The sequence below is a fragment of the Mustela nivalis genome (assembly GCF_964662115.1).
Source record: "Mustela nivalis genome assembly, chromosome: 4".
NCBI classification, from domain to species: Eukaryota; Metazoa; Chordata; class Mammalia; order Carnivora; family Mustelidae; genus Mustela; species Mustela nivalis.
The window spans coordinates 163,493,236-163,521,090 of record NC_139023.1 but is presented as its reverse complement, the minus strand read 5'-3'; the positions used below and the strand labels follow the sequence as shown (position 1 = coordinate 163,521,090).

The 27,855-nt window shown below is 36.6% G+C and overlaps 1 protein-coding gene and 1 long non-coding RNA gene across 2 annotated transcripts in view; both read left to right on the top strand.

The window, feature by feature from the left end:
• The first annotated feature begins 1,620 nt into the window (after nucleotides 1-1,620).
• The window catches only part of ATP6V1B2 (ATPase H+ transporting V1 subunit B2), a 40,622-nt gene continuing 14,387 nt past the window's right edge, over nucleotides 1,621-27,855 (top strand). The window contains exons 1-11 of the mRNA XM_082729311.1: nucleotides 1,621-1,870; nucleotides 8,774-8,829; nucleotides 14,000-14,098; nucleotides 14,856-14,949; nucleotides 15,081-15,158; nucleotides 15,614-15,753; nucleotides 16,121-16,222; nucleotides 17,122-17,219; nucleotides 17,970-18,093; nucleotides 19,700-19,850; nucleotides 21,554-21,636. Of these exons, the coding sequence (XP_082585437.1) occupies nucleotides 1,735-1,870; nucleotides 8,774-8,829; nucleotides 14,000-14,098; nucleotides 14,856-14,949; nucleotides 15,081-15,158; nucleotides 15,614-15,753; nucleotides 16,121-16,222; nucleotides 17,122-17,219; nucleotides 17,970-18,093; nucleotides 19,700-19,850; nucleotides 21,554-21,636 (1,161 nt within the window). The 5' untranslated portion in view covers nucleotides 1,621-1,734. The remainder of the gene's footprint in view (nucleotides 1,871-8,773; nucleotides 8,830-13,999; nucleotides 14,099-14,855; nucleotides 14,950-15,080; nucleotides 15,159-15,613; nucleotides 15,754-16,120; nucleotides 16,223-17,121; nucleotides 17,220-17,969; nucleotides 18,094-19,699; nucleotides 19,851-21,553; nucleotides 21,637-27,855) is intronic.
• On the top strand, nucleotides 1,878-5,440 carry LOC309864016. The gene is made up of 2 exons (XR_014311340.1): nucleotides 1,878-2,889; nucleotides 3,881-5,440. It is a non-coding gene; the product is annotated as an uncharacterized lncRNA (long non-coding RNA).

Genomic DNA, 27,855 nt, shown 5'->3' with positions numbered 1-27,855 from the left:
GTATATGCATATAGATTAATATAGATCACATATCATATAATAATATACATGATGTATATGTATCTAATTAATATGTAATTGAAAATATTTATAATATATACTGACATAGATAAATACATGATATACAGATGAATATGATACCAAATTGCTTTTCTAGATAATATACCGATTATATTTTTAGCAATAAAATATGAAAATTCTTGTTTCCTTATGCTCTTGCCAACTTAATTATTGCTATTCTCACAAAACAAAATGGTGTCTGTTTTCCCTTTTTTTCAATAATTATTAAGATATACTAAATGGTGCTCAGTATCACTCAAATTTAAGGAACGTTTGTTTCAGTGATATGGTTCAAACGAGCTGTGAGCATTTATACGGAAGGGATAATGAGATTCACCTAGAATGAGATGAGATTCACCTAGAATAGACTTGAAATAACCAAGTAATGTTCATTTAATTTGTAATATACCGTCCAGATGTAAAGTTCAAACCCTAAAATTTTCACATATGTACAAAAGGTTATTGTTCTCTATTAAGCATCTATCTCCCCAGCATATCACAATGATTTTCTAATGGCCAAATATGATGAGTATTTCTAATACTTCGATCACTTGACTTCTCTTCGGTTTTCGGCATTATACAATAATCTTTCCTAAAGATTTTCTCTTCCTTTTGCATCTTGGACATGTGTTCTAGGTTTTCACAACTCTAATATCGTCCAAATTTGATTGCAGGATACTCTTCATTTATTCATCCCCTGATTTTAGTGATCCCTTAAAGATGATCTTTAGCATCTCCCCACAGTGCACACCTGCTCTGACCTACATATTTTATTTCCTTGTTAGGTACCTGGTGATAAGTCAGAAATTTTGATATTGGTTTAGTCTAGATACCTCCTTGTGAGGCACTAACCCATATAATTCACTAGAAATCTCATTCAGAATGAGATTTCTGGAAACTTAACACATCCCCAATTAGCTTTTCTCTTTTTCTCCACCACCACTGATGAGGTTTTTTACTTCCTTCTCTATGCTGTACCTATAAACAGCACTGCAATCAATTCAATCACTCAGGCCCTACGCCTGGACTGTCACCTCCTATAACCATCTAGTCATTTTTGTATGAGTTCTTCCTTTAAAATAATATTGAAAGATATTACACTTTGTGTTTCACACCGTCCTAAATAGTCCACTATATGTTTTTTAAATGGATATATCAGTAAATAAATCGGATAGGAAGACAGTAAAGTGCAAGAAATGATAGCACATACTACTTTATGTTAATCACTAGAATAGGTTTTACGTTTTTTGTTTTTCAAAGTGGTTTTTCAGCACTTTCAGTGTCATGAAAATGGACACCAGTTGACCTTTTCTTGTACGTGCTTGCCTTTCTTCCCCCTCCCTCCCTTCATGCGCATCCTTTTTTCCTTGTTTCTTCTCTTTCTTTCTTAAGTCGTGCCTTTTTTTCTATCTGGGACCCTCTCAACGCTTCTCTTCCGTCCCTGGCCCAGCGCCCTCCCTCGCAGCACGCTGGTCAGCTCCTCTGGCCAGTGCACCCGCTCAGCCCCGCCCACGCGGAACTCGAGTCGCAAGGCTGCGGGAGGTGCGCTGCGCAGGGGGCGGGGCGAGACCGGCGCTCTGCAGCGGGCGTGGGCGGAGTCGGGAGCAGGCCACCTCTGCTATATCTGCGCCTGCGCTGGGCGGCTGCGGAGCCAGTCGGGACGGAGGAGACAAGATGGCGCTGCGGGCGATGCGGGGGATCGTGAACGGGGCCGCACCCGAACTACCCGTGCCCACCAGTGGGCCTGTGGTGGGATCTCGGGAGCAAGCTCTGGCAGTTAGCCGGAACTACCTTTCCCAGCCTCGCCTCAGTGAGTATCAGAGAAAAAGACGAATCCTGTCTTGCTCCTTAGCTCCAGCCTCTTGCTTCCATTCACCTGCTTAGCGGGGGAGGGGGCTTTATTTTTCCTTTCTCATCCCACCTGCTCTGACTTATTAGTCTGTCTCTAGAAGGAGATTTGAGTGTACCTGATGTTTTCGTAATATAGGTGGCGGAGGGCAAGAGCGTCGACGAGAACTTTTTCCTGGGGTTGGTGGGCTCCTGGCTATTGACCCGCCCTCTCCAACTTCCTCGACTGGAGCACCCTCGGGCTCTTGCTTCTTGTCACTTCAATCTTAATCACCCTCTGACCTCAGCGGGATCTGTAGGGGTCGAGGGAACGCCTCTTCCCATCTCCTCCCACCAGTGTAGATCTTCAGGGCTGGTCAGGAGTTCTTCCGAGGGAGACTAAGTGCCATCGCTGACGTGGTCTGGCCCTTGGTTGATGAAGGTCAGGCCCGCAGCCAGAAGGAGATGTTCTGTGGAGGGGCTGCTCCACAGGAGGACACGTTGGTGTCAGAGACGCTACAGCTGAAAAGTACCCTGTAGGTCATCTAGTCTAACCCTCTCATTTTACAGTAGGAAGCCTAAGGTTCTGGGAGGGACAGGACTTGCCAGATTTTAAACAATTATTGGCAGAACAGAAACTAAAATTTTCTTTCTTTCTTTCTTTCTTTCTTTCTTTCTTTTTTTTTTTAAGTAGGCTCCATGCCCGGCGTGGAGCCCAACACTGAGTTTGAACTCAAGACCCTGAGATCAAGAGTCACCTGCTCAACTGACTTGAGCCAGCAGGCTCTTCTGAAATTCCGTTTAATTCTCTTTGGTCCTCCTTTTTTTTTTTTTTTCTTTTTTTTTTTTAACCATTGTCTCTTCATTTACTGACAAGTTAAACCTAACACAATTAAGTGCAAGGCTATCTTGGGGAAGCCAAGCAGCTTTGGCCATATTATATAGTATTTTTAAAAATATTTTATTTACTTATTTTACAGATCACAAGTAGGCAGAGAAGAGGTGGGGATGCAGGCTCTCTGCTGAGCAGAGAGCTGGATGTGGGGCTCGATCCTGGGACCTGAGATCATGACCTGAGCCGGAGGCAGAGGCTTAACCCACTGAGCCACCCAGGCACCCTCATATTATATAGTATTATGTGCAGAATATATCATATGCATGTTTAAGTGCTGTGATTATTTAAAAAAAAAACAATCCTGCCTTAATAAATGCGGTTTTACATGGACTACCCAGTAGTTCCAAAAGAAATTTTTTTTATTACTAACCAGTACAGTTGTACAGCGGCAGAGCTCTTCACAGCTTCCTTCAGAATTCAGGATGAGCCTTGGAAATAGACTCTTTTTAAAACTTGGGAAGCTGATGTTTCCCCAGGTGGTGAGACTATGTTTGCACTGGTTAGTTGCCAGAATGCTTGTTTGTGGGTGGCTCATTGCTTTAAAAGAATTTCAGATGGAAGTGTTTCAGTCTAGCCACCCTCCAGTCTGACTAATCCTATCCTGATCTGTCACTAGGTCATATGACAGCACTGCAGTATGAGGAAGAAGAAAAACACAGTTGATTCCATGGTTTTCTGAGATGTGCTTTTTACAGTGGGGATTAATCTGAATTATCTGAGAATGCTTACTGGAGGTTTATATAAGCTGAAGTGAATGTTTCAAGAAATTAACTGATGCTGCATTCTTCTGTAGATTTTGACAATAAATTTATACCTAATAATTCATATTCTTTTATGAACTGCATTTGCATGCTTTACTTTTCTTTGGGTAGACAGATACTAGTGGTGCTTCTAGGAAATGATTATAGGGGTGCAATAGTTTCCATATAATTATTCATTCTCTGTCAGTTCAAAGAGTATCAACAGAAATAATAAAATTGTTTCAAGAGTACACCATGATTGTTAACCCTTAAGGGAGATGAGTACGCTTTTTCAGTATTCTTTGTGTGGTTAGCCAGTGGCTGAAGAATTCAGATGGGGGGTGCCTGGGTGGCTTAGTGGGTTGGAGCTTCTGCCTTTGGCTCAGTCATGATCTTGGAGTTCTGGGATGGAGCCCCGTATTGCATCAGGCTCTCTGCTCAGTGGGGAGCCAGCTTCCTCCTCTCTCTCTGCCTGCCTACTTGTGATCTCTCTCTCTCTGTCAAATAAATAAGTAAAATCTTAAAAAAAAAACAAAAAACAGAACAAAGCAGAATTCCAGATGAGATTCCTCCTGACAAAATTGTTATTATATAATGTTTAAAACTGAACCTCAGGAACCCTTTTTTGTATCCTCACTGCCTATCACAGTACTTGACACATAGAAGGTGTCTTGTAATTGTTTTATAACTTGCATTTAAACCTTGTTCTAATACTTGAGTAGATTCTCAGTGTAGCTGGAATCAGAGTAGGGAATTGCGACACTTGGTTGAGTTGCTTTTCTGTATCTGGGTTATTCTGAATAGCATAAATGATTCCATACTTAGGCTAACAGCGAACTACATTTGAATATCATCCTTTTCTTAAATTGCCACATTCTTTATTTTAGCCCAACAGTTTTAATTGCTTCTCAATAAATACTAATTAACCTCTTAATTTTTCTAAAGATTGATTATACTGTCTTAGGTGCTATATTAATGTAGTTACTTAATGTATGCTTTTGAATGAAGGAATGGGACTAATAATATTGGCAGTACCACTGTACAAATTGGATCCTGTTTTAAAACAACTTCACGATACTGGATCTGTTAACAAGAAATGGGAAATGAGATGCACAGCCTTAGAATAATCTTGAGCACTTTAGTTGAGTCTCTAAATTCACAAGGAAAGAAAACTTAATTATTTAAACTTTGAGCAAAGTTCAGTAATATATACTGAACTTTTAGATACTGGACATTTTGAATTAGATAATCTCCATTGTTCTTGGGACCTTAGATCAGAACTAACCTTGTTTCTTATTTCATAAAGCAGAGGTAGCCTCAATGAAAAAGTCAAGTAAAGGAATCATAGATCTACTTTTTCTGGAACCTCTCCCTTTTTGTCCACCTGTCAGGGTGTGGGTCTCTACTGTTCTTGCACAATAGAAGATGATTGCCGGGGGTTTTTGTTTTGCTAATAAGGTAGAGACTAGAGTACTGGATCTCTTGTGCAATGACTGTCCAATTTTCTCGTTGAAAATTTCACAATCATTAAGTGGCCTTACTAGTGTTGAACAATCTCATATCCTACAGGAGGAAGAGGATGTCATCTTACAGAACATATGCTTCTACAAAAACCTTTATAGATTTTGGTTTTGAAATATTACTCCATAAATATTTATTGCCTGCTTGATAGTTCAGAATCAAAGATGTAACTTTTTGGTCTTAGAATGTGCTCACCATATAAAGTAATTTGTGTCAGTGTTGTCAGAAATTCTGAATATCACCTGCAGACTTAACTTCTTATTCATTTGGAAATTTTCATAAGAAGAGTGTTCATTATTTTGGTGAACAGAAATTTTTATATAACTTGTGAAAAGGTTTTGAAAACAATGAATACTGTTATGCTGAAAATAAATAAAAAGTAAATTTAAAAAAAAAAGAAGAGCAGCTATAATATCTTTGGCAGCATTACTTGAAACTGTTCTCTCTACTTTGGGCCATTAATGATAATAGTGAGGAAGGCTGGATAAATACTGATTAGAGTTAAGTAGAGTTTGATATCATTTTTTTCTGCTTGTATTTTTTTAAACATTTTATTATTATGGAAAAGAGCTATAGTTGCTATATAAACTGTCTTCTAGTACCTGTTTGTAATCCAAAATGTTAGGAACTGTGTCATCTATATTTTTTAATTATATTGGAGACTAAGTTCAGAAATACTATAAAGTCATAGAATGCCAACCTTAGAATTGGGGTGGGGGGTGGGGGAAGCCAAACAAACCAAAAACCAAAAAAAAAAAAAAAAAAAAAAAACCCAGCTCCCTTTTAGTAACAAATTTCTCAGAGCCTTAGTTTCTTTAAATGTAGAGTGGGTATATAAGCCTACCCCCAGCATTTTGTGAGCCTGAAATGAGATGACCTATCTGAAGACATTCTGTGTAAGTACAAAGCACTCTCCAAATGTAGTTTGGTGATATTTCTGTTTGGATTTGGGTTATTGTTAGTGTTAAATTTGTATATGTCAGTTTAATTTAAATCATGCATGCTCCTGGGGCACCTGGGTGACTCAGTGGGTTAGGCCTCTTCCTTTGGCTCAGATCATGATCCCAGGGTCCCAGGCCCCACATCAGGATCTCTGCTCATCCGGAAGCCTGCTTCCCTCTCTCGCTGTCTGCCTCTCTGCCTACTTGTGATCTCTGTCTGTCAAATAAGTAAATTAAAAAAAAAAAAAAAAAAATCCATGTTCCTTAAGCTCTGATTGGTATCCGAAGTAGTTTCCTTGCTTTTGTGTGTGTGTGTGTGTTTTTTTCAGTGAGGGGAAACTGCTGAAGAAAGCATCTCATTAGATTCTCCCTTTTCTGCTTAAAAACTCCAGTGGCTATACTCCCATTAGAGAAAGATTGTTTAGCAATAGTGACAAAATGTAGACACAAGAAAAATACTGTCCAGTGCATTAAATAGTAAAAATAGCTTGCTTTTTTTTTTTTTTTTTTTTGCTTACTTTTTCATAGCTAAGTTGCAGCCTCCTGAAATTATTTTGAGATAGTATAGCTAAGTAAGTCTTGCAAATAATTACAAGAGTGTACCAGACCACAAAAAAACAACCAGTTTGTTTTGGAATTTGAGCTGCAGTACAGAGTTAAAAGAACAAGGGACTTTGGTGCCAGACTGTAAGTTCAGATCTTGGGCAATTTACTTGAGTTCTGAGTATCATTTTTCTCTTCTATAACTTGGTAGATCTTTTATGGAGATTAAGTGGGAATTCCTGACAAGTACTTATTAAATTATATTGATGGTGTAGATATTAATCAGTTAATTTGAATAGTTATTTGTAGGCTTTTTATATGAAAAGGCTATATACATTGTTGCAAATTTAGAGACTGCTTTTGATGAAGTAGAATCTTAATAGAAGTCAGCTTGATTCACTGTTTCCAGCGAAAACGATGAGTAGTGTTTCTTTTTCTTCCTCATGCTTATGCTTGTGACTGGCAAAACTTCCTAATTTTAAATGAGCTTGAATTTAAACATGAGATTGTGAAGCATGTTTGTTGTAGAGGTTAAAGTTAAAGGAGGTGAAATCATGGTGGAAAAAATTTTCAGAATCTGAAGGATTTTGTTGGTTACATTTTATTCAAAACAGTTGCTTCTAAATCTTAAAACTGGATCTTCCCCCCAACCCCACCAGCCCTCACCCTATTCCTATCCCTTTTTAAAGTAAAGGTTTTGAGCTGCTATTCCTATATTTTTAAAAATTGGTTTCTAAGAAAAACATGTTTCAAATGTAGCTCCCTCTGCACTTCTATGTAGCAGTTTTAGAAAGTCATTAAAAAATTGAATGTTTGAACACTAAAATTGAGAACAATAAATTTTTTAGGGGTAGAAATTATTTTTAAGAGTATTAGTTTATTTTCATACAGTGGGGAAGATTTTCATAAAAAATAAGTGTAACAGCTGAGGTTTTTCTGTAATTTAAAGGGAGCAAATGATTAATTGTTTTACATTACCATCCATTCAGGTAACTTAAGTTTTTAAATTTGTGACTTGCTTCTTATTATCTGAGGTTAAAAAAGTCATTTGGGAGCCTTTTAAAATTATTATTGTAGATATTTAGGCAAATATTAGGATCACGTTTAAATGCCCTATGAGTATGAATGAAAAGTAAGTGCCCCAATAGTGCTTTCCTGCTTTCAGCATTTTGTACCAGGGTACTGGCTTCCTGTTTTTAAGTTCTCAAGCCCCTTGAGTGGACAGACTAGATATATTAAATGGTTTCCTCATTCTTGGAAGTCTACATTTGTGCCAGAAATTTCTGTCCCAAGACCTCAGAAGAAATCAAGCAAGTAAAAAATTCTGTCAGTGGACAGTGTATCACAACATATTCAATGCCTTGTAGTAAGTTTTCTTCATTTTTTTTTTCAACTGTTCTGATCATTCAATTTAGTTAATTCTGACATTGTTAGAATTACTGTCTCCTGAATGTTCTGTTTTATACTAATTACCATTACATTTGACATGTTTGTAGGTATGGTAGGGTTGCAGGATAGCTACCTCCTTTCTAAAATGAAGGATTTGAGTCATGCCCTATAGACTAGTAGTTTAATCCTAGAGTAGAAAATAGAAGCCTCTAAACTGACTTTTTTTTTGTCTGTTTGTTTAAGGATCATATTTGATCTCTGGCCTTTCATTCCATTAGCCACTCCCCTCTTCCTAAAGCACTTTTCCCTGTAGTTTTTATGACATCATTTAATTATGGCTTTTACCTCACAGATGACATTTTCTCAGATTTCCTTTGTGAGTTTTATCACTTGTGCTTCAAGTTGTTGAGACTTTCCTTTATCTACTTTGCTAAGTGCCTCCTCTTCTTTAAAGCATTTCCTTTTCTAGGTAAGAACTCCTTACCTAGGTTTTTCCTCTGCTCCCACAAACCCTCTGTACACCTCTGTTTTAGCCCTTAATTCTTCCCCCTTCTCCATATAAAACTAGGAACTCTTCAAAGAACTCTGCTCCTCTGTGTCTTCTTTGTTTTTGTATTCTGGGTCCTTAAAGTGACTTACAGTAAGAATGCAAAATGGTTTTGGTTGGATGAAGGTAGATTATGAAAAGTTGTACAGGCACAGGTATATTTTATAAATTCAATTAAAAAAATTTCTGTTTGAGTGCTCCATATTATAATAAGTGCCATAGAGAGAGGAGCTTTTTGATAATATTGCAGAGGTAATTGTAGGTTGTCCTGTCTGACTGACTAAAGCTTGATTCTTTTCTTTCTTTCTAGCATACAAGACAGTATCAGGAGTCAATGGTCCACTAGTGATCTTAGATCATGTTAAGGTAATACCACTGTGATAATCATTTAACTATTTATGTAAAAACATGGTTCTGTTCAGTGCACTTTAAATTTTATGTTGTGATTTTTTAACCCACTTTTTGGTCTGAATGTCAGTGCTAGATAGGAGATGAGTTTTAAATCAAAAGTCAGAAGACTGGATTCCATTGGTGGATCTAATATGGATTCTGTTAAGCTACATCATCTGCAGAATTCTTTTTTGGGGGGGTCAATCCTACCTCATAGGTTTATGAGGAAAAACAATAATAATATATGATTGTGTTTTATAACCTATAGGTTATTGTGTAGCTCTGATAGCTTCTGGTTCCTGTCATAGACTGCCATGTGTTATAACTATTTGTTAATAGTATTTGTCTTTTTTTACTAAATTTTAAGATCTTTCACTGAATAAACAAAGTTAACTTTTATCTTTGAGGGCCTGATACTGGTATTTAGGTAGCAAACAAAAGCAGATTCTCTCAACAGTGATTAAAGCCCTAAAGCAAAGAATAGTTTTTACTTAGTTTGTTTTAAGGATGTGGAGTTATATCTTTTTTTTAATTTTTTTTTTGCCACACCTGTACATAAGAATTATAAACACTAAGACTGTTATCATAGAAAAAGTGACGTAGAACATAGACCATAATTGCATACCCTACAGAAAGCCTCCTACCTGAGCTTTATGATCAAAATATCTTCAGAGAAAATAATTGATATAATATGCTCTCTAGAACAGTAATTATGTACTGGTTGATGTTGGGGTACTTTGGGCGTAAGGCACATAATTATTGTTTGTTGAGAAAAGTAATGATGGAAATATGTTTGGCATGTGACCCTTCTAGAAGCAGAAAAGAAATTTAAAAACAGCTCATAAAAGAAAGGGCAAAATGCATTGTTTCTTCAGTTTTATCACTAAGATTATATTTTTATGCATGACAAGGTATCTATACAAATTAACCTCAGTATTAAACATAACAAATTTACCTCCGGGCCATAATCTCATACTAGTAGTCTGCAATTTGATTCAAAGTCTCAATATAGTGTACTCAATTTGCACAAAGTTTAGATCAGTACCCATTAATGTTTTGTGAAAGAGTGGAGCCTGCACTTTTATTTTTGAGGAAAAGATAGGAAGTTTTTTTTTTTTTTCTATAGTCTTTTATTAGATAGCATTTTTGGCTTACATTTTAAAAACATGAAACTTTTTTGTTAGCAAATGTTATTGAAAATAAAAATATTTGCCTTTCTTTCTTTTTTCTTTTAAGATTTTATTTATTTGAGAGAGAAGAGGGAGAGAGAGCATGAGAGCATGAGCAGAGGGAGGGGCACTGGAAGAGGGACAAGCAGAGCCCAACACATGGCTCAGTTCCAGGACCCTGAGATCATGACCTAAGCTGAAGTCAGTGTTTAGCTGACTTGAGCCACCTAAGTGCCCCCAAAATATTCAGGTTTCAATTATGTTAAACACTGAGCTCAGAATAGAAGATACAATGGGGAACAATGAGTCCTCCCCCAGTGGAGCATCATGTAGGGGAGAAGCAAATATAATGCAGATAAACATACCTAATTAGTAAGTGCTATGAAGGTTAAGTGGGGTGCTGTGAGAATAAGGAGGAAGACTTTAGAAGACATCTTTGAGGAAGTAACTTTAAGAGTGTTCAAAAAGCTTCATTGAATGCTTGCTTGGGGTAGATAGAGCTCCAGCTGAGGAAAAACTGGTAAATAAATGATAGGTAGGTGTAGGAATGGTTTTATAACCCCAGATTTATAGTGGCTTTTTAATTTAAAGGGTAAAGGAAGAGATAATCTTAACACAAATTTTGTCAGATTAGAGATGGAGACTGCTACTCAAGTCATGTTATGAAATTGGCTTTTTTTTTTTTTTTGAGATTTTACTCATTTATTTATTTGTCAGAAAGAGACAGCATAAGCAGGGAAAGTGGCAGGCAGAGGAAGAAGTGGGCTCCCTGCTGAGCAAGGAGCCTGATGTGGGACTCGATCCCAGGACCCTGGGATCATGACCTGAGCTGGAGGCAGACACTTAACCAACCAAAGCACCCAGGCATCCCTGAAATTGGCATATTTTTAATTTCCAAACCAGACAAAGGGTAATACTAGAAAAGAAGAAAGATAATTATCCTCACTTAAAAGCACAGATTCCAAAATTCTTAATAAAAATATACTCATATATTGGAAATTAGCAAATATAATTATGTAAAAAAATAATAGAATTATGACAAAGTAGAATTTATCCCAGTAATACAAAGATGATTTGATGTGGGCACCTGGGTGGCTCAGTGGGTTAAAGCCTCTGCTGTCGGCTCAGGTCATGATCCCAGAGTTCTGGGATGGAGCCCCACACAGGGCTCTCTGCTCTCCAGGGAGCTTGCTTCCTCCTCTTTCTCTCTGCCTGCCTCTCTGCCTAGTTGTGATCTCTGTTTGTCAAATAAATAAATAAAATCTTTGAAAAAAAAAATGATTTGATGTTAAGAAATGTATCAGTAGGGGCACCTGGGTGGCTCAGTTGGTTAAGCAACTGCCTTCGGCTCAGGTCATTATCCTGGAGTCCCGGGATCAAGTCCCACATCAGGCCCTCTGCTCATGAGGGAGCCGGCTTCTCCCTCTGCCCCTCGCCCCTTTCATGCTCACTCTCTCTCTCTCAAATCAATAAAATCTTTAAAAAAAAAAAAGGTATTTTTTTTAAAATTACATGTAATTTAAAATGTAAATGTATTTACATTTTTACATTTACATTTTTACATTTTACATTTACATTTTTATATGTAAATGTAAAATGTAAAAATGTAAATTATTTTTTAAAGATATCCACCATAACCTATAGGAAACAACATACTTAAGAGATTCTGGTAAAATTCTTATTTAAATCAGAAACAAGATGACGATATCTGGTTGTTCCCGCACTATCCGTCTTTGTACTTAGAACCTAACCAGTGCTGCAGAGGAAAAAGAAATAAGGGTATAAAGTTATTAGGAGGGAAACCTAACCAGTGCTTCAGGGGCAAAAAAGGAATAAGGTTATAAAGCTTTTAGAAGAGAAAAGGCACAGCAGTCATCATTTCTTGGTGATACAGTTAACTAAACCAAGTCATTCAGTGGGCAAACTATTAGAAATAATGATGTAACACAGTTGCTGGATACAAGAATCAGTCTACAGAAATCAGGAGTGTTGTATATTCCAGAATTCATTATTTACAGAAAACCATAAAACTTTGTTGGAAGACTTAAAATAAAGGGAGATTCCATGTTTGTGAATGAAAGGACTCAGAGTAAATATATTGATTCCACCCAGGCAACAGAATCCGTTAGAGAGAGAGTAATTAAAATTAAAGACTGGGCGCAGGCATAAGCAGTTGTATCAGTGGAGCAAAATTAAGCACTCTGAAACCAGTTCTTATTACACTGGGTATTTGACTTGGGTCAATGATAAAAGCATCATTACAGGTCAATAGGGGACAAGTTGTGCTGCTTAGTAAATATTATTGGGGTAATTGGTTTTCTATATGAAAAAGAATGAAAATGAGAAAAGTAAATTTGCATACTACAAACAAAGCCAATTGAATTAAAGGCCTAAACCTGAAGAACCTTTTAGAAGACAAAATCAAAAACCATTTATATAAATTTAAATTAAAAGGTTTTCCTAAACAAGATACGAAAGGCACAAATCATAAAGGAGGACAAGTCATTTTAGTACTTAAGAAGTTTTGAAACTTCTGTATGATAAGATAAAAAATAAAGGGCAAGATAACAGAGTGGAAGTCTATATTTTTGAAAGGGTTGATATCCAGAATCTAAAGCTCCTACACATTAAAGAAAAAGTAGATCTATTTGAAAAGTGGAAGAAACATAGGGAATATAAAGAAGAGATATAACCCAATAATAGGTAATTAAGTCTCAATTGTCAGTGAACATGAAAAGCTGTTTAATACTGGGAAAATACAAGTTGAAAAGATGCTAATTTTTCTTTATCAAAATGGCAAAAATTAAAGTTCAGTAAAGTAAGATTGACATAGTTGTAGGGAAATGATGATTTTGTATACTGCTAGGGAGATTGTAAATTTAATACAATTCCTTTTCAGAGTAACTTGAAAATTTACGGAATGGGCACAGCCTGTATGTAGCCCACCGCTTGGTTACCCTAGGGAAAACACACTTGGCCTGAGGGAGCTGCATAGAAGAATGCTCTTGTTCAATGTTTGTAATAGTGTAAATTTGGAATAGCCTTGAACTCCATTGACACATAAGATGTGTCATTTTAACTACATTTGTTTTATTTTAACATTGATTCTAAGATGCCCATTTATTCATGTTACCATCTCCATAATCAAGAATTTTAAAATCAGTGATGTACCATATTTTAATTGAGAGATATTTTCCTTCACATCAGTCAAAGTAGTGATGTGCTTTTCAATAGATTAGGTTGATAAAATGAGGTAAATATTACCAAAATAATATAAGGTCAAGTGACGAAAACGAAAAGTTGCAGGATAATATATTTAGTATGTTGTCATTTATGTAAAATAACTAAAATCTATTTTTGGAAACTGCATTTTTAATTATTAAAAGTGAAAGAGGAATATGTATTTGGTTAGGAGAATTTGAGGACACATTTATCTTATTATAATAGTGATTATTTTATTATTTTTTTAAAGATTTTTTAAATTTATTTATCAGAGAGAGAGGGGGAGAGAGAACGAGCACAGGCAGACAGAATGGCAGGCAGAGGATAGTGATTATTGTATTTTTAATTGGCATTTTATCCCCCTCCCCACAAAGCATATAGGTGAGTACACACAGAGCCCAGAAGCAAACATCAGTTCTGAGTGATGGGAATGTGGTTATTGTAAGTTTTGCGTCTTTCTTTAGTCTCAAAGTTTAAAACCTGTACACCGGAGAAAAAACAAATTGCTGCTGTTTTATGGATTTAAGACCTTTCTCACTACCTTATGCTGTGTTTACCAAATTATATGTGCCAGTGTAAGTGTTTTAAGGTTGTAAACTACCTGAGGATGTTACAGACTCTCAGTATATACCTGTGTGGTTTAGAGAGGTGGGGAGATTTTACCTGTATACATGCTTTGATAGAGATAGAGCGTATAGAATAATTTGGGGAGCTTTTAAATATTGGTTATTGACCCTTTATTTTATCTGGTATAGTTTCCCAGATATGCTGAGATTGTCCACTTGACTTTACCAGATGGCACAAAGAGAAGTGGGCAAGTTCTAGAAGTTAGTGGTTCCAAAGCAGTGGTTCAGGTAAGCATCACTTTCCAAATCTGGCCAGCTGAACAAAAACATAAGGAAAACCTCTTGCCTTTTCTAGAGATCATTGAGTAAGTCTATTTTTAGAGATTGATTATTTACTGTGGGAAGAAAAAAATTATTTTTTCTTGTTGTCTTGCTAAATGATAGCCACCTATGTCTATCCTAGTCCAGTACCTCCACTGCCATTGGTAAACTTTTTTTTTTTTTTTTTTAAACAAAGCAGATAATCTCACGGAAGGAGAGAGATGAAAGGCAAAATTTATAACTTACGGGATAAAACCAAAGCAGTATCTGAGCCTATTTCTTTAAATCGTCTCTTGTAATACCTAGTTTTTAATGTTACCAATTATGGGAAATGCCAGTTTTCTCAAATTACATGTTCCCCTAAAAAGTAATCTAGAGCAAGTTTTCTGAAAGGGCTAGATAATAAATTGTTTAGGCTTTATGGGACAACCAAAGGTCTCTAATGCATATTCTTCTTCATTTCTTTACCTTCCTTTCTTATTTTCTTAAACCCTTTAAAAATGTAAAAAACATTCTTAGCGTGATGGAGTTGGACTAGAGTCATGATCCTTGGTCTAGAGGTTGGCAGTTTGGTTCATCACCGTGGACCTTTCTTCGTTATATTGAAAATAGTTTGTATATATGTATTTTACTTTATATGGGCTGTTGAACAGACAGAAATAATACTTAAGTACTTACAATCTAAATTCCTTTTGCCTTTCTGATTACTTCTCTTTCTCACTAGGTATTTGAAGGGACATCGGGTATAGATGCCAAGAAAACATCCTGTGAGTTTACTGGGGATATTCTCCGAACACCCGTGTCCGAGGATATGCTTGGTAAATGGATGTTGTTATGTATTCTGAGCAGGGATCTGTTTTCTTTTAAACATATTTCCATGGCGTCTTTCTTAAAAAATTACCTATTTGAGTCATGGTCCACTCTGTACTATCTTGCTACTGTTTCACAGGTCGGGTCTTCAATGGATCAGGCAAACCCATCGACAGAGGTCCTGTTGTACTGGCTGAAGACTTTCTTGATATTATGGGTAAGATAATAAATGGGTTTCTGTGTTTTGAAGAAAATAGCCTCTGTTTTATATCTTTGTCAAATAGTGATTTTTGTGATAGTTTAAGTAGATAACCAATATGGTCCCTATTAATTGCTTTATTTAATAAATTTATGTTTTTTGGAAATCATAAAAATTTTATGTAAAGTATTTTAAGGTATTATAAAATGTCACTGTGACGTATCTGAAATGAACATTGCTTTGAAATATAAGTGGCTTCTAAATTAGGATTTTTTTTCTTACTTACTGTATCTTTTTTTCTTTAGGAACTTGTTCTGCTACCATATAGTTTGTAAGTCTACAAAAGACTAATGGGAAGATTTCTTAAATAGTTTCAGATTTTAAAAAGCTGATTTTTTTTTAAGAGAGGAAAGAAATGGCTTATATGTTTTAGTCTTAATGTCTTAAAATTTTCTCTTTTGGAAATATATTAGGCCAGCCAATCAATCCTCAGTGTCGAATCTATCCAGAAGAGATGATTCAGACTGGCATTTCGGCCATAGATGGCATGAACAGTATTGCTCGGGGGCAGAAAATTCCTATCTTCTCTGCTGCTGGCTTACCACACAATGAGGTGAGAGCTAGGATCTGTTTGGTCTGAAATTTAACAAAGGAGAATTTCTAAATGCTTCACTGTTAATAAGAAGCTAGATAAAAGGTTTTTAACAATACTCACTTGTACCCAATATCCATTTTAGCAATTTTCAATGTTACTGTTTATATAATCCAGCTACATTGAATCTCAATCTATGCCGGATGTCTGTGTTCTTGCTTACTCTTACAAATCTTTACAAAAAGTACAAAGTAGCTTTTTGGGGTAAGTCCTTTAGAACATAATTTCATTTATTATAATTGCAATTACAAAAAGTTTAGGATAAAAGTTATTTGTTGTAGAAGTATTATTTTAAATTTCAACTTAGTTCTCTTGTACTTCTCATCAGATTGCAGCACAAATCTGTCGCCAGGCTGGTTTGGTAAAGAAGTCCAAAGATGTAGTGGACTACAGTGAGGAAAATTTTGCAATTGTATTTGCTGCTATGGGTGTAAGTATAATTTTTTTCTGTTTTGGTATGACATTATAAGATTATTTATTTTATTAGAACAATGTAGAAAACCACATATATATCATTGGATTTATTTCTAGGCAGAGAAGTTGCAACTTGGCATTTTGGATAAACTCTGGATTAAAATTTAACATTTGACTGCAAACTTGTTTTTATTTTTTATTTTATTTTTTAATTTCTTTTAAGTGTTCCAGAATTCATTGTGCTCCATGCAATGTGTGCCCTCCCGTAATAGCCACCACCAGGCTCACCCAGCCTCCCACCATCCCTCCAAAACCCTCAGATTGTTTTTCAGATCCACAGTCTCTCATGGTTCATCTCTCCCTCCAATTTCCCCCAACTCCCTTCTCCTCTCCCATCTCCCCATGTTCTCTGTGTTATTTCTTATGCTCCACAAATAAGTGAAACCATATGATAATTGACTCTCTCTGCTTGACTTATTTCACTCAGCATAATCTCTTCCAGTCCTGTGCATGTTGCTACAAAAGTTGGGTATTCATCCTTTCTGATGGAGGCATAATACTCCATAGGACCACATCTTCCTTATCCATTCATCCGTTGAAGGACATCTTGGTTCTTCCACAGTTTGATGACTGTGGCTTTTGCTGCTATGAATATTGGGGTACAGATGGCCCTTCTTTTCACTACATCTGTATCGTTGGGGTAAATACCCAGTAGTACAATTGCAGGTTGACTGCAAAATTTAAGAGTAATTTTCTTTATGCCCAATGCAGTTTGTTTACTCTGTTGGCTTTTATGAAATTTTGTGGGTACTTGAGATTTCAAAAGAGGGAACAGTGTAGATCCATAGATTAGCCTTCATCAGAAATACTGAGAATTTTTTTTCTCCTAGCACTGATGAAGTCATTGCTATTTAGGTAAACATGGAAACTGCCCGGTTCTTCAAATCTGACTTTGAAGAAAATGGCTCAATGGACAATGTCTGCCTCTTTTTGAACTTGGCTAATGACCCAACGTGAGTAAATAGAGCTGTTTCTTTCTGTTCCCTCAGGCTTCAGATCAAAAATGTTACCTAAGACAAGGGAAGTGAAATATGACCATGAAAGGAACATGGGGCTAGGAGTAGGAGAACTGTGGTTAATTAAATTTGGCTCTATTTCTTGCTGGTTACTAGGCTTTGGCCAAATCACATAGGCTCTAATTTCAGTTTTCTCTTTGAGGAAATATAAGTAATACTTGTCTCATACTGTTGTTGTGCATTTTAAGTGAGATAATACATGTAAATTACTTAGGACCCAGACCATACTTAATGATCTTTTCCTCTTACCTGAGAAATCTAGCCACTCCCCTGTTTCTTCCCTCCCTCCTTGTTTCTCTCTCAATTTTGAGAGGAATATAGTTCTGAGAAATTATGGGTCCATTTCTAAAATAATCTAACTTTGTAGCATTAGGTAGTTCTTATTATGAAAAAAATGACTACTTATTCTAAAGTAATAATTGCTTTTTTATTTTTTAAATTAAATTTATTTAGTTACTTAAAACCTAAATAAATTTTCTCAGTTTATTTAAAACTTTTGAAGGGGGACTCTAATTTCCAGCATCAAGTTGTTTTGTCTTTTTATTTTTATATATTTATATAAAATAGATTTTAATATAAAATATAAATATAAAATATATTTATATAAAATATATTTATATATTTTAATTTATATTTATATTTTTGCCTTTTTATTGGAGTAACAAAGGACTTAATATTCCATTTCAGTATTGAGCGAATTATCACTCCTCGCTTGGCTCTTACTACAGCCGAATTTCTGGCCTATCAATGTGAGAAACATGTATTGGTTATCCTAACAGATATGAGTTCTTATGCTGAAGCCCTTCGAGAGGTAACTTTTTTTTCAAAATGGGTTACTTTTCAGAGTTTTCTGTCTCTTTACAAGTTTTCATTTTTCTTTTATCATCTTTTTTTAAGCTTCATCTCTCATGTATTAGTAGAATACCTAAATTAATTGAAAAGGAAAACACAACTTTTTTGTGTCTAGTTGGAGTGATTATAAATTATATATAATTATTAGCCTAGTTATACTGTCACATCTTTATGTATTAAGACTTGACTCTAAAAGGCAGCAAATGATGCAAGCTCTTTGTTCAGTTACTCTCCCAGGATGTTTTGTCCAGATTGTCAATTTTTAACCCTTTTCAGAACTTCATTTTTAATAATATTAATATTTAAATAAATGAAGAGCATACTCTTGACTCCACCCTTTTTAGAACTTTTTCCTTCAGAAAACATGGTGTTTATTTAAGAACAGTGTTAAGATTCTAACAGGTACCACCCAGAAGTTTGGGGTGTTCATTCTAATACAAATTACTGAAATTTTAAGCAAGTTACTCTTCTAAACATGTAAAAGGGGATAAAAAAGCTTCTTATATAAATACCTGGCTATATAAATACCTGGCTTCTTAAAAATCCTTGAGATCCATCACCATATCTCACTCTGCTGCAATGGTTTTTCAGGGAAGCATTTTTCTTTCCATCTGTCACAGACCAGTAATTTTCTAAAGTACAATTAAAATGAGTTATTAGAAAATGTTTTAAAGACGATACATAACTTACAACCCTAGAATTTCTTTTTCTTTTTTTTTTTTTTTTTTTTGCCCCACTAGATCCAACGGACATAAAAGCACTCTGTCAGATTGCCATTAGGGTTTTTAAATGCTTATCCTACTTTCTGTGTTATCTCATTATCCACTAATAGAAGCTGGTCTGCAGACCACACTTTGAATAACACTGCTATAGGATACTCTTTGGAGGTGCCAGAGTAGCACCTAAAAGTTGGGCTCAGTGCTTTAGGGTTCTTGGTGGTTATCGATTAATATACACAGCTATATTATAATGTGCATGTCTCCATGAGAAAGACTATTTATTCTTATTTTGCACAGTGAATGGGCTCCTGGCTCTGTGATCTTGGGAAATTATTTAACTGTCCCTTGATCCCAACTATAAACTGAGGTTAACAACAATCCTATGAGGATTAAATTAAATATGTAAACTGCATCAAATGATTCCTGGGATGTATTTCCTCCCCTTTTGACCTTTTTAACATTAGCTTACATAAATATTGCAAAATCCGTGGCATGACATAGATCTTGTGAACTAAAAATGTTCTTTTAGTTTTAAAATAACTTCCTTTGATTTATAAAATTCCAAGCAGTTTTTTTTTTTTTTTTTTTTCTAGCAAGCTATTTAAAGATTTGCATTATGGTGATAAGATTGTAGCAAAGCACTTTCGGTCCCCAATTGTCAACATTTTTGTTGCAGAATAATCTGGAGTTTTGTTGCTAGATTTTTAAATCATCTTCCAGAGACAGTATTTAAAAGTGAAAGATGATACTTCCAACTTTGCATTTGGGTATGTTCAAGCTAATGTGTTCTAAGCTTTACTTTTCATATTCAGGTATGTCACATTCTTCTTCTTGACTTACTGTCAGGTTTCAGCAGCCAGGGAAGAGGTGCCTGGTCGGCGAGGTTTCCCAGGTTACATGTATACAGATTTAGCCACGATATATGAACGCGCTGGTCGAGTGGAAGGTAGAAATGGCTCAATTACTCAAATCCCTATTCTCACTATGCCTAATGATGGTAAGTTTTTGGTCTTTGGATTATAGCAGACATAAACATTTTAAGGACTTGATTCTGAGAACATCTACCTTTTTGAGTTGAAAATTTTTTTTTCCAAGTTTTTACTTAAATTTCAGCTAATTAACATATACTGTAATATTAGTTTCAGGTGCAGAATTTAGTGATTTATCACTTTCATACAATACCTGGTGCTCATCACAAGTGCCCTCCATCACCATGACCTGTTTTCCCATCCCCCAACCCTTCTCTCCAGCAACCCTCAGTTTCTTCTCTGTAATTAAGAGTCTGTTTCTTGGTTTGCCTTTTCCCCCATGTTCATTTGTTTTAGAGCTGAAATTCTTTTGAAGGTTTATCCTTTAAGAGTTTACCTTAACTACGTGATTTGTATCTAAATGAAACTTTTCATTTGTAAACTGCCCATAGTAATCATCCTTTTGTAGAAGAAGAAAAGCAATTTCCTTTGTAATTAGAATTTTTAGTTCTCATTTGTTATGTTACTGTTGAGTGTCTACTATTTGTGGGACACTGATCTAGATACAAGGAAATTCTTTTTTATTTAATTCATTCTCTAATGTAAGTTACTTGATCTTTTGGATTGATTTGGGTATTTTTTATGTGCATGCATCAATAAGTTAAGCTAGCTTAAGTGTCAGATAAAGAGCACAAATAGTAAATGTCACAAGACTTTCAGGACAGAGTGATCACCAGAGGCCCATTAAAAGAGGACTCCGTTTTACTTGACAAACAGTGCAGTACCTGTTTGAATTTATGCTCAAGAGTGAAACAAGTCAGTAGTCTTCTTCTATGACTGCTTTTTGTTCTTGTCTCAGTGTTTAAAAAGCAATTTTTGCAAGGTATTTTCAGAATAATAACTCATATAATTGAGTGCTGTTTTTAATACTTTATAAATATTACCTCATTTAATCCTCATAGCAGCTTTAAAGTGAATGCTCTACTCTGAGGCACAGGGAGGTAAAGTAATCTCTTGACGTTAGGAACTGATAGTTTTAGAACCCAGGCAGTCTGAATTCATAATTCATACTGTACTGTCTCTGACTTGAAAATGATTATTTCAAAAAAGTGCCTGTAAGATTACTTTATGTAATTCAACTAACTTAGAAACGTCTTGCTTTGTAGAACTTTCTTGGTGCTGCCCGCATAATGGTGTTTTGCTTATCTAACATTCCTGTACTTCTCATGTTGAAATGGTTTATATCCATCTGAATAGCTTAAAAACTAAGAATGCTTTCTCAGTATATGTTAAATTGGCAAACCTCTGCCAGGAAATTTTTGGAGTTTTATTTATATTTTGGGGGGAAATAACTAGGAGACCATGGTACTTTTCCTAAATGCAACTAATTTACTTTATGTGCCAATAGATATCTAACCGTGCTGCAACTCAGTAAATAAAACCATCCAATATGATAGTCGCTAGCTACATTTGGCTGTTTAAATTCCAGAGTTCATTAAAATTAGATAAAATTTGAAATTAAGTTTTTCACTTCCAGTAGCCACATTTCAAGTACTCAGTAGCCACATTTGGCTGGTGGCTACCAGCAAAGATACAGAACTTTTCTGTCATCATACAAAATTACTTTAAAGAGCACTGTTTTTTATAATGCTGTATGTAACACACACGCTTCCTGTGATTCATTTATATGATATGGATCCTTTAACTAATGTCAGATGTCTTCCTCTGGTAGATATCACTCACCCCATCCCTGACTTGACTGGATATATTACAGAGGGGCAGATCTACGTGGACAGACAGCTGCACAATAGACAGGTATTTGACATTTAAGCAATGCTGCAAAGCTTAGAAATCTACTCTTCAGTTACTCTTTAGCGATTGGTGACTTTGACTTTGCTTTAAGGAATTATTTTGTTAGAAAATACCAAGTTATTTTCCATATGGTTATATAGTTGTCATTTTTGTATACCAAGATCCTCTTGTGGGTAAGAGTGCTAGTATTAATGATGAAGTCCCAGAACCTAAGTCAGGTTAGGTGGGGTGAGGAGGTTCGGAGCCGACGACTAAGAAAGAATTCTTAAGACGTCGTTGGTGCAAAATGGTGGTTTATTAAAGCACAGGGACAGGACCCGTGGGCAGGAAGAGCTGCTGCCCCGGGTTGTGAAGGTGGGCATGTTATATACCCCACGGTTGGGGGGAGGTGGTGAAGGGATGGGAGGTTTCAACAGAATTCTCACATGTTAGGGAGGGCCTACAAGGTGCCGGGTGGGGGGAGTCTTTGCCCTTATGGCTTGATCAATGTCGTCTTTAGGTCAAGCACTAACATCAAGATAATGGGGGATTCTTGGTGGGGCATTATGATCTGGCTATCATTTACATTCCTTTCTACTCCAGTCTCCTCCAGTTTATGGTGGGAGGGGGACATTAGGGCTTCAGGAACCAAGAGTTATTTGCCTCTGGAAATTTGTGCTATTGATAAGGTAACCTCCCTGTTTAGGTCTCTAGGACATCTTGTAGAGCAAGGGAGATTCCTGTTCTGCAGGATTGCGATCGCTGCAAGTTAACTATTTATCGTTTTATGGCGATCAGGGGTGCCTGAGGAACGCTACACATATGGAGGGGAGCGGGTGAAGAAGGGGTGCAAGGCGCCAGCTTTTGCTTTGTCCTCAGCCAGCCTCCTGCTCCCTCATCATTCCCCCCTGAACAATTTTGACCTTTAAATCTTTAAGGTGGTTGAAGGTGGAAGGTCTCATCTTCTGTAACTTCATGCTAAATAGGGGCGTAGAGCTGTCCCTACCTGCTCGGGTCAATATTGATCAGGGTAGGAACGTATAGGGGAGTTACAAAAGGTGGAGGCAGCTGAATCCAGCGCTGACAGTGAAGAGGCGTCCTCGCGCGTGACAAGGACCGTCTGCCGTGGTGTAGTCATTTTAGCAATGGAGTCTCGGCACCAAGTAGAGAAACATGGAACAAAGCAACATATTAAGATTAATAAGGCGATAAGAATAAGAAGCCCGAAAAGGAGATTCGGCCATAGTCCTCCTTCAAATTAGGAACTTAACCATTTACTGAGAGAGAGAGAAGGATCTTGTAGGGCCTTAATCTGGGTGTTCATATCCTTTATTATTCCTGTGACATTTTTGCAATAGTCTGGGATGTATATGCAACATTCTGTCTTGATAATTGCGCATGTGCCACCCTGGGCTGCTGTCAGGACATCCAAGGCCATCCTATTTTGTAGGACTGCCTTGCATATCTGTGACACTTCGGTATTAAGCTGGGAGATGCTATTTAGTGAATCATTGAGTGCCTTTGTAGTATATTTATTAAGCGCTTCTACATGCCACATGACATCCTGTAGTCCCGCAGATGGAACAAAAATGGATGCTAAGTAATCATACCATTTAAAAACAGATCACTTCTTTTTTTTAAATTGGAGAGATTAGCTGGAGTTGTAATGGTTTTAGTAATGCGCCCATGGATCCAGGCAAATCCTAAAGTACAGCGACCTATCCACCCTGGAGGAAGCCAGGGCCACAGGTTGGTTCCACATATCCAGTGGGTTCCATTTGGAGCTGGCCATCTAATGCCAGGTCGCCTTACCCAGTCAGTAGCAAACCAGTCAGTAGTCTGGAGTACTATTGTCTGGGAACACATTTCTAGTGGTAGCCATCCCAGATATCGTGTGTTATTTGCCCAAGTACCACTCGTATGATTCTTTTGTTCCCAGCATAAAACTGCCTTTTGACTGAGCCGTCCAATTGTGGGCGTAAGCCACGATGCTCATCCCAGATTTGATATATACCATCCTTAGTATAGCGATAAGGAGGGTTTCATAACTTAGGCCCTAGCCGGTGAGTATCATCTTGTGAGCCTGTAAAGCCAGTTAGAATTTTAATAGTTTGAGAATATGAAAAACTTTGATTATGTCCTGGTGAACCCCATGTTTTACTGATCATGGGCCAGGAAGAAACATTTTGATTAGTAATAGATTTATCCCAGAATGTGCTGTCTCCATCTACCATCTCTGAGATATAATTTTGTAGAGAATGCCAATCAGTGCCCTGTAAAGGAGAAACCCACCAGGGTAATCCAAACGTACTTGAAATAGGCAAACTTCCACAAATCCAGCAATCTGTCTGATTATGTAGTTCAGCAAAATGCTGTGCCCACTGTAGAAAGGAATTGTCAGCTAAGACAAATGAAAGGAAGACAAAGAGAATATATATAACCTTCATTTTCGTTTGAAGGGAAGTTTGAGGTGTTCTAGGGGCTCACAGGAGTAAGAAGTCACGTTGGTTTGTTTGCTCGGTTCCTGTGGAGGAGGTACAGGTTTTATTCTAGATATATGAACCCATGAGGAGTATCCTTCTAATTTCACCGCAGTGGGGGTACATAATATGACCCGATATGGACCTTTCCATCTTGGATGTAAGTTTTCAGTTATATCTGACTTCCAATTTTTTAAGTAAACCATATCTCCAGGATTTACATGGGGTGGGCTTTCAGTGATAGTTAAATCAGGTTTGGGGAGAATACGATTAGTATACTCATTAAGTGACTTATGAATTAAACCAGCTTCTAGTGAATAGTTTAGTAAGGCATTATAATCTTCATCTAATAACAGATCTACAGAAAGAAATGGTCTCCCATAAACTAACTCAAAAGGGCTAAGTCCTATAGGTTGTTTTGGGGCAGTTCTCATCCTGAGAAGTCCTATTGGTAGGAGAGTAACCCAATTTTCCCTCATCGTTAACAAGCCAGTCTTGTGCGTTTTTAGTATAGCCTCGCTCCTGAGCAATATGAATTTCTTGGTCTGAATAGACTGAAGTTATGGACTCCATTGGAGTCAAGACTGGTATAAGGCTTAATATCTGTTTACCCTTTGCTGCCTCTTTGGCTGCATGGTCTGCTAGGTTGTTTCCTTTAGATTCCAAGGTCATATCCTTCTGATGTCCTTTGATGTGAATCACCGCTACCTCCTTAGGCAAGTGTACAGCCTCAAGAAGGGCTACGATCTCAGGACCATACTTGATTAGGGAGTTATGGCTTGATAGCAATCCCCTTTCCTTCCAAATAGCTCCATGAACATGTAGTACCAGGAAAGCATATTTGGAGTCAGTATAAATGTTAATTCTTAGGCTTTGGCAATTGCAAAGTGCTAGTGAGCACTATAACATACCTCATCAGAAAATCAACTGTCATTCGTATTTTTAACAGGGGCATCTTAAATCTGGCCATATAGAGTAAGCAAGATCAATAACCGTTTTTGTTCTATAGAGGAAGAAGTACAGTGGTCAGGTTCAGGCATACAGGTAACTAGGTTTAAAGTTTGACAAATTTTAAGTATTATTTCTGGCATATCTATAAGTATAGTCCAATATTTAATTAGTTGGCCTCCGTCATCCATTGGTGGCCTTTGGCTTCTAAGACAAATCTGGACCTGATGTGAAGTCATTACAGTTAGGGACTGTTCCATAGTGAGCTTTGAGGCTCCTTTTATGAGGGCTGTTCTATGCTTAGCTAAAGCATCTATTTGCAATTGCACCTCAACAGAGGTGGCCTCTAGGATAAATATGACTAAGGGATGAAACCAATAAGAAGACCTTTGAGTGGTCCAGCCTTAACAATATCCTGATTACAGAGGATCACTGGCAAGTGAGAAAACTTGTCAAGAGATAAGGGGAGTTCCCCATGCATCATTCAATCCACTCATAAAGAAAGTGGGGTAATCCATTATCTCCACAAGTCCATGGTTAATACTATGGAGTGCGATAGGTTGGCTTTTAGGCAATTTCCTTATCCCAGCCACACATAAGGTGTTAGTTAAGTTATATAATTGTTGGGGAATCAATCCCATTTTTTCAGTTGTTTAATCATGTGCCACGGGGTTCTGCTAATATCCCCACGAAATAGTAAGATCGACTAAAGAAGCTATTGTGCAACTTCTCTGAAGTTTACCTCAAATTGTTTAGCTTAGGTAAACAAGCATTTAAAGACAATCAAATCTAGAATTCAACATCCATAAAGGTGTGTTATTAAAACACAATTTTTCTAAAATAACCCTCATTTACAGAGATAGCCAAATCAGGACTAATTCACTTGTGAAACAAGTCCAGTTTTAACAAACTCGGCCCATTATTTACATAAGCTCAGCAAGAACAGTGAGTGTGATCAATAGATCTTTTAGAATCTGCTTTGCTGGAACTTTGTATAAGGAATCTCTGGGTTGAACTTTTAGTAGCTTCTCCGGGCCAGAAGCCAAGCCCTGTACTTGCCATGAGGCATGCCTGCAATACCTTTGGGTGAATTCCTCTTCCTGAGAGTGCACCTACCAAGGAGTGACATTCTTTACTCACCTGGTGAGGCTGCTGGGAACTCTGTAAGCAAGGGGCTTTATGGCTCCAGGTTTCATAAAGTCAACCTTAGTTCCTTAAAGCTGTCTGGTCATATCTGAGTCTTTTCAAATATGACATCCCAGTCAAAGCCTTGGTAAAATAACCCCTGTTTCCAATTCTTTCCTGTTACAAGGAGAACAGATTCTTATTGAACTTATGCAAATGACTGATTGCCATGGAAGAAAGAATACTTAACTGAGACCTTTTGGTCTCAGAGGGTTCATATAGAGAGAAAAGATGAATGCTTTGAGCACTTTTACAAATGAGCACTTTTACATCTCTATAAGTAACAGATAACTAGGAGGGAGTATCCCTAGTCTGGAAGAGCAAACATTAGAGAGAACCAGCAATGTTTAAAGTAAGACAAAACATTAAGAAACACAACACTATAATCTTTTAGTTCATTTAGTCCCATGTTACTAATTCTGGTGAATGCGGCTTTAGTCAGTTTTGGAAATTCTTACCCATTTCAGTTTTAGGATTTTCAAGCATATCAAATATCTGTATTTGTCCTGAAAGTCCTTTATAGGAATCTCCTTGAAGATAAAACTCATTTTACCAGAGAATTAAAACAATTATAAATGACAAAAACTCAGAATGGATATGGTTAGAGCTAAAGAGACACGGGAGTTTACAATTTAGCTGCAAGGAAATCAGGTTATTTCTGTGATACGTAACTTTTCCATAATTACAGTATCAAGCGATGATCTCTCAAAACGTTAAAACTTTAGGAAGTGCGTAGAATCTCTAGAATAGTTATAGTATTTTCCCAAATGTAATCCAAGGTTTATCATTGGTTCAGTAGTACTTCATGAACAACTTCACATACCAAGGAAAAGCCGGAGTTAAAGAGATTTACAATTTAAATCTTGTCAACATTTGCTAAAATCTTAGAAAGTGTTGAAGCACATGCCTAAATATAATTAGGGATGTTAAACACCTAATAAAACAAAACATAGAAACTGGTTTTTCTGGGCAGGCAAAGAGAAAACCATTTACATTTTCTTAACAGCAGATCAATTGATCTAAGAAAACATTGTCCTTTTTAACAGAGACAATTTCAGTCTTGTACCAATGTACCTTTAAAACCTATTCATTTCAATCTTAGTCCATTCTTGACCATAGCTAAAATTCCTTTTCTGAAGATTTCCCTTCACAAACCTTCTACACTTTCCTTTGCATTCAGGTTTTGTCCCAAGTCATTTCTTTCTAAACAACCATCTCATTTAGGACAAAATTACCTTCCCTTACCTTCCACAAAATGTATTCCCATTCCTTAAGTCTTTCTTACATATCTCCTACTTTCCTACATACAGAGTTTCCCTTTATTTCCATCAGTCTTAGTTACACTAAGCAGAACTTTGTATTCTTAGAAACACCTTTAGTTATTAACCAATTGTGAACTGCTACAACAATTCTTTAGATGACAAATTTATGAAACAGTGCAAATTTATGAAAAGTGCCAAACACGTTTACCAACAGTTTTAAATACTCTTAGTTTCTTTGCAGTAAGAAGTCAAAAGCACAAACCTACATCCAGTAATTAACGACTTAGCACTTTATCCTGTTTGGTTAAGATATAGATGTCCACAATTCAATTCCATTTGTCATCCAAGCAAAACTTTAAAACTTTCGG